This window comes from Malurus melanocephalus, unplaced genomic scaffold (assembly GCF_030028575.1).
Source record: "Malurus melanocephalus ecotype Western Australia unplaced genomic scaffold, MMel_1.1 scaffold_202, whole genome shotgun sequence".
Taxonomy (NCBI): domain Eukaryota; kingdom Metazoa; phylum Chordata; class Aves; order Passeriformes; family Maluridae; genus Malurus; species Malurus melanocephalus.
Genome location: NW_026623434.1, coordinates 463,036 through 470,030, shown reverse-complemented (window position 1 = coordinate 470,030; position 6,995 = coordinate 463,036). Strand labels below are relative to the sequence as shown.

Genomic DNA, 6,995 nt, shown 5'->3' with positions numbered 1-6,995 from the left:
TAGCCCAGGGCCCCAAGATGCCTGTGCCCATCGGGGGCCCCCAGCCAGGCAGTTCCGCCCCGTGTGCCCGGGGACACCGCGCCCGGCGGCAGCAGCGGCGGCAGCCGCAGCCCATTGTCACCAGCAGCGGCGGCGGCCCCGGCAGCCTCCTCCTCCTCTTCCTCTTCCTCCTCCTCCTCTTCGGCATCCTCGGCAGCGCTCCGGGAGCCCTGCAGCAGCGTCTCTCCAGTTAGAGCGGAGCGGAGAGAGAAGAAAGAGATTGAGACAGCGGTGCAGGCATCTGTGCCGCGGCTCAAGGCTGAGGAAGAGGAGCAGCGGCGGCAGGGAGGAAGAGGAGGCGAGGAGCCCTCCCGTAGCCGTCCGTCGGCAGCGGGGGACGCGGCATGCGGTTGTCCGGGGGCAGTGGGCTTTTCTCAGGAGGGAGATGGGGAGCTGCGATCTGACCATGCCTGGGTGAGAGGGGGAAAGGACCAGTCGCGCAGCCCCGCCACCACCAACTATCACCACCACTACCACCACCACCACCACCACCACCACCACCACCACCACCATCTCCTCTCCCTCCTCCTCCTCTCTCTGCGTTATTGCTCTTATCTTCTCCACGGCACTCCGCGTTGGATGGACTGGGGCTGTTTCGTGTGGTGAGACCTAGGCAGAGCCACCGGCGGAAACCAACAATATCTCAGAGGAAGAAAAAGAAGAAAGAAAGAAAAAGACAAAGAAAGAAAAAAAGAGGAAGAAAGAGAGACGGGGGAGAGTGGAAGAGGGAGAGAGAGAGAGCGAGCGAGAGAAAGGAAGGCAAGGCAGGCAAGAAAATCCCCCCAATCTTTTAAGTCAATGCATATTGTGGTGACACTGGCAAAGGAGCCCTCACGGTGGAGTCGGCCAGGGCTGTGCGTTCCCAAAATATGACCAGGGGTGCTTGGATGTGTAGTCGGCAGTATGATGACGGCTTAAAAATCTGGTTCGCACCCCGGGAGAACGAGAAACCCTTCACGGATTCAGAGAGGGCTCAGAAATGGCGACTGTCCCTGGCATCGCTCTTGTTTTTCACGGTCCTGCTCTCTGATCACTTGTGGTTTTGCGCCGAGGCCAAATTCACGGGGACCGGAGAGAAGGAGCAGCCGCCGCCCGAGAAGCCGGAGCCCGCGGAGCCGGAGCTGCTGGCGGGCATGGGGGAGCCGGCGCCCCCCGCGCCCCGGCTCCTCGCCCCCCCTTCGCCCTCCCTCCCGCCCTCCCCCGGCAGCAGCGGCGGCGGCAGCCGCGGCAGCCGCACCAACGGCACCAACGGCACCGAGCCCCGGCACGGCAAGGCTGCTTTCCTGGGGAACTCCACCGCCAGGCCCCTGGAGACGTGCCCCCCCCCGGGATCCTCGTCCGGGCAGTGCTTCAGCGTGGGCGACGCGGAGGCGGTGTGCCGGCGGCGGGGGGAGTCGGGGCGGCAGCGGGGCACGGGGCAGAGCCCGGAGCCCGGCTGGGACCTGACGGATTTTTACCTTTCCTTTTGTAATTCCTACACACTTTGGGAGTTGTTCGCCGGGTTGTCCAATCCGGACACTTTGAACTGCAGTCTGGATGTGGTGCTGAAGGGGGAAGGCTCCTGCAGCCAGTGCGTCCAGGCTTACCAGCGCTACGACCAGCACGCTCAGGAGAAATACGAAGAGTTTGAGGTTATGCTCCAGAAATATTTACAGTCGGATGAGTACTCGGTGAAATCGTGTCCTGAGGATTGTAAGGTAGGAGCCCCTGCTGTGTGTCCTGTCCCTGGCTGGCGGGCTGGCGTGCGTCCCTCGGCTGTTGTGGCTGCCGCGGACCCTGTTGTGCCTGCTTCGGTCTGTGCCCCTGGCGCCGGCGGCCGCGGTGCTCACGGTSCAGGCGGTGCCGCGGAAGGGATCGGCCGGGATGCCCCCGTTAGCGCGTTATTAAAGAGAGCAAGAGAGAGGGGGAAGCTCGAGAAAACGCAAAAAGAAGTGATCCTCCTTCCTCTGGGAGCGTAGCGCTGGATTTCCCCCTCCTCATGAATATGCGATTGGCTCCGGCTCGGCTGCCGGCTTCCAGCGGGCTGGGATGCGACTTGGCGGCAGGCAGCGACAGGGTCTGCATGACAATGAGCGGGGCTCGGAGCCGYCACCGGGGTCGGGGATGCCCGACGGCGCTGCCCTGGCCGGCCCTCGGGGACAGGTGGCCGCGGTGCCCCGGGGACGGGCGGTTTGTCCCCCGCGGCCGCCCGGGGCGCGCACCGGAGRCTCCGGGTCTGTTCCGTCGGGCGCTGGGCTCCGGGGCCGGCCGTGCTRAACCGCGGCTGAGACGTGCGGCTCCGGGCCGGGAGCGGGAGCGGGACGGTGTCTTCAGGCGCTCTGTGGAGCCGGGGAAAGGTGGAGGACAAGGGTGTCTGTCGGCGGGCACCGCAGTGGCCTTTGGTCGGGAAGTGATGGTGACAGCGTTTTGATCAGCCTCGGCTGCTTGCTTTGGTTTATTGGTGACGGCTCAGAGAGATCCAGAGGTTTTTCTTTTCCTTTGCTAGAAGGCAGAGGGTCCCACTTTGGCTCTTGTAGTTGTTGCCTTTTCTTTACTTTTGCACAAGATTAGTTGGCCTATCTCTCAAGACAGGGCAGAAAAAAAGTGCTGTCCTTGGTGCCTAAAATAGCTAACGGCATGCTTTCCCCCCGTTTGAATACTTGCTAGGTGAATACTTCTGCCCCAAACTGGGTTATCTCAACTACTGTAGCACTACACTAACCAGCCTGTACCAAATTCTGCTTTAGCAGTGAAACGCAGTGCATGTAAATCACTGCTCTGAATAGGAGGCCTGGCAGTACCTCTGTGCTCTGTAACTTCAGCAGGGCCTTCTGAAATAATTTCATGGTAGCAGCCTATGCCTAAAGAATCCCATTCACCAACAACTTAGTATAAATTGCACATATATTTGCCACAAAAATTGATACACAGTCCTGCCAGAACCTGAAACAATCTATTCTCTAATTGGATAAAGCAGGAAAGTTGCTGTATTTATTTTTTCTTTCTAAACTTGGCCAAAGCAAGGTAGACTCATCAGAAGTGTTGACTCTACTGTTTTTAGATTGCAAACTGTGTGTGTACACACTCATGGATATATGCTGTGTACTCAGTTACTTGTAATGTAAACATACTTTATTTCCAGAGTGAATTGGATAAGAAAAAAGGGAATCAAATGTAAATAGATATATATTTTGTAAGGAAATCTTTGCCATTTCAGTAGCTCTGTAATTAGAAATTGACCTACTATTCCATGCTGCCAATCTATCAGCACCTACATGCTTAATGTGATTTTTTTTGTGCCACAGTTTAGTTTGATTGAACTTTACCACAAAGTACTCAGTTGCTTTACAGAATATCAGGGTGTAAAAAGTGTTGAAAATGAACAGAACACCAAATTTATGTTGTATAATGTTCTTCCCTTCATATATGCAATGAGGAGAAATACTTTTTTAAAGATGGAGAAAAACTTGTTSACATTAAAATGACTGTGTGAAACTTAAATGAATTACACAAACGCACTGCCAGCGACCTATATTTCTGCAGTTCTGAGTGCCAGATGATATTGCTTTATGTTTTGAGAATTTGGCCAACTAATCTGTGTTAAAAATGAAAGATATTTCAGAAGGGGAAAGGGGGAAAAAAAACAAACCCATGGGTGCGACTTAGTGCGTTTTCCCTCTCTGCAGGGAATCTGGTGCGGGTGCGGAGCGCACTGGGGTGAGCCGTGGGGCTGGGCTGGGCTGGGCTGGGCTGGGTTGGGCTGCGCTCAGCTGGGCTGGGCTCAGTTGAACTGTTCTGCGCTGCACTGAGGTGGGACAGGAGACCGCTGTCCAAGGTTCTGCAAGACAGCGCACTCGCAGCCCTCGGCCCGGCCGGGGGGAAGCCGCTCTCTGCCCCCGTGCCCTGATTTGGTGCTTCTGGGTCCCTCTGGAGCCTTTTGATTCATGCGGGTGGTTGAGAGAGCCAAGCGGATGGCATGTCCAGAGGTCTGACGTGTGTACTGATGTGCTTGTACCCTGAAGAGTGTAGAGCTGAAACTTGAAACTCGAATACTTTGTGACTACTGCAATATCTTGCTGGACTTTCTGGTGTGGTTTTTTTTTTTTTTTTTTTTTTTTTTTTTTTTTTTTTTTTTTTTAATATGTGTATCATTTCTAAAACTCAATCACGGCATTATTCTTCCTTTTTTGTTGTGTAAGTAAATATTATTTTTTACTGTTGGATATTTAGCTAATTCTTAGAATAGAAAGGAACTTGACATCCAGCTATGTGGTTTAAGTACACATTGTTTGGTGCGTGTCATGGTTATGTGGTGATCTGGTTTTTCATTTAAACAAAGGGCTAAAATACTGTCTTTACTCAGTAATCATGTATGTAAACCTTGGTTTAATACAATGAGGGGTTTGTTAAATAATCTATTTCTGTCTAAGATGTCTTTACCATTCTTTGAGGACAGCTTTGCTCACAGAAAATGAGATATTTCCATCCAGTTGACCAATTATAGCAGATGATAAAAATCAATAAAATTTACACTGAATAATAGCCAATGTAAAACTTGTAATTGGGTGTTGCTTCCCCCTTCCCCAGCTCTCCTCAACACCATCCACCATCCTCAACACAGTTAATTCTCACTGTAAAATGTGAAGATCAYGTAGGGTTTCTCAACCTATCATGTTAAGCCTTTCCAGGAAATACTATTGGTGATAACAAATAGTACATATCAAAAATGGCATTGATGCACGACTATAAAACTCAGAGTTCATGTTTTCATTATTTTATCTGAAACAATAAGAAAATAAACTTTACCTTCAAAACATTCTTTGTTCCACTACACATTTCCTGGTCTCTGAAGAATACTTTAATTGCTTTGTATTGCAGAAGTTTGTAGGCAGGAGTTGTTTGACTTATAGATCCCATTTTGCTACTCTGCATGGTGATTTTTTGATTTGGTTTTAATGTATGTCTACTCAGGGTTTTTTGGGTTTTTTTTGAGAGGGTTGTTGTGTAATTTAGGTCTTGCTACTAAAATTTTGAGTTGATTTGGGGTTTTTGAAACTTTTATGGAAAATGCTGACGATTTTTAACATTTAGAAAACAATTATTTTTGATAGCTTCAATGAATATGCAAATGCATTTTATATTGTTTSTATTTCAGTAGACTTTATGTGTTGTTTAGAAGTTTGGAATATCAGTGTTGTCTCAGTATAAATCTGTATTCCATTTATTTCTTATAAACTCTTTTTAAAGTCTKATGTCTCTATATATTGTTTCCTTGTCTTGATAGTCATATATTAGTAATGGCTAAACAGTAAACATAAGAGAGATATTTGCATGTATTACATATTCAACTAGATGGCAAAACAAATTGCTGTAGCTTTATTCACTGCTGTAGCTTTATGAATCACTAAAGTAACAGAGTAACTGAAAATCTACACTTCTGTTTTTCTTTTTGAATTTTAATTTAGATTTTTAAGAAAAAAAATTATGAAATCTTGCTAGTGCTTATTATGAATTTGTGGTTATATTTTCAGGTGTTTATCTTGGCAATATCTATACTTTTTTTTTTTTTTTTTGGTTTCCAGAATATAATTTTTGCATGCACTGTGTCACAGTACACTATTCAGACAACTAACATAAACTGCATTGGCTTGATGTTGGAAGACACAGATCCTCATTATGACTTGACAGCTTTCTATCAGGGGAAATACTCAGGCTCTTATTCTTGAGGCAGCAGGCAATCGCTCTGTGGAATAAAAGAAAATTCTGGCTACTTCTGATTAAGAACTGGGTCAAATAACTAACTAGGACATAAAAATGTAAAGGTTTTTAATATTTTCTTTTTAATTTTTTTTTTTTAAAGATAGAGCTTACATCTTTGTGATAAGTGTCAGAGGCCAGGGCTTTTTGGCAAATGTGTCTATTAATGTTTGAACAGGATACCAGTCATAATTTTTGATACAGGTTTCCTTAACCTAGTGCAAGTTGAGAGGGTTTAAAATGTGGCCTTTCTTAACAGTAGTCAAAACGTTGAAATGTATAATTCAGGTAAGTGCATTGTAATTAAAATAACATTAAAATAATTAATTTTCCCTCACAGAATGTCAAAGAGGAAAAATAAAAAGATACAACTCTCCTCATATCAACATTGCTAAAAAGCAAACTTTGGCTGACATCCTAGGTGCTCAACCTGAACACACAGATTTTTGTTTTTCAGGAATTAAATACCATTTGATAACTTCTGATTTGTGGCTTATGATAATGGTATCATAGTTAAGTTACAATACTACTTAGCTGAAAAATGTGTGTCAATAAGGAGTTTCATCATTAAGCATAGATGGTATAGTTGTTAGGAATACAGAGTTGGTATTTCTGTTGCTGAAGATTTTTTTTTTTTKGATCAAAGAACTGTGCTCAACTACTTTTATTTGAGTAAGAGGGTGATTGAAAGTTATTTAAAACAATTAAAATCACATTTCTTCTTAGATGTTATCTGGAAATATCAAAGCTAGTATGAATCATTACTTTCCTCAGAACTTCTTCCTAAACAGCATATGTAGTCTAATTAGGTTTTGATTTAAAATCTCAGTTAAGCTGGCAGAAGAGAGCAGATGAGAAATACAAACCCAAAAGCTCAAATGATAAAAGAACCCTTCAGTTACAAAAGGTCACATAGACCAGCATCTGCCACAAAGTTAGATATTTCAGTTGYACATCTTAATCGCATATTTATATGRTAGTTAAATGCAAGAGTGATACCTAAGCTAATCAGAAGAAACCCATACAAATTAAACCTTGAAGATGTGTACTGGTGGTACAGGCAGGAAAAATCCCACATTAATTATTGAACTAGTGCCTTTTCTGACTCTCTTGAAACATAACTCTTTGTTTTAAAGCTCTTTTTAAAAACAAATACTATGCTACTCTCTTGAAACATAACTCTTTGTTTTAAAGCTCTTTTTAAAAACAAATACTATGCT

The 6,995-nt window shown here is 45.9% G+C and overlaps 1 protein-coding gene across 1 annotated transcript in view; it reads left to right on the top strand.

Annotated features, from left to right (window-relative positions):
- The first annotated feature begins 908 nt into the window (after positions 1-908).
- The window catches only part of NALF1 (NALCN channel auxiliary factor 1), a 430,684-nt gene continuing 424,597 nt past the window's right edge, over positions 909-6,995 (top strand). The window contains exon 1 of the mRNA XM_057373595.1: positions 909-1,736. Coding sequence (XP_057229578.1) covers positions 909-1,736 — 828 coding nt within the window. The remainder of the gene's footprint in view (positions 1,737-6,995) is intronic.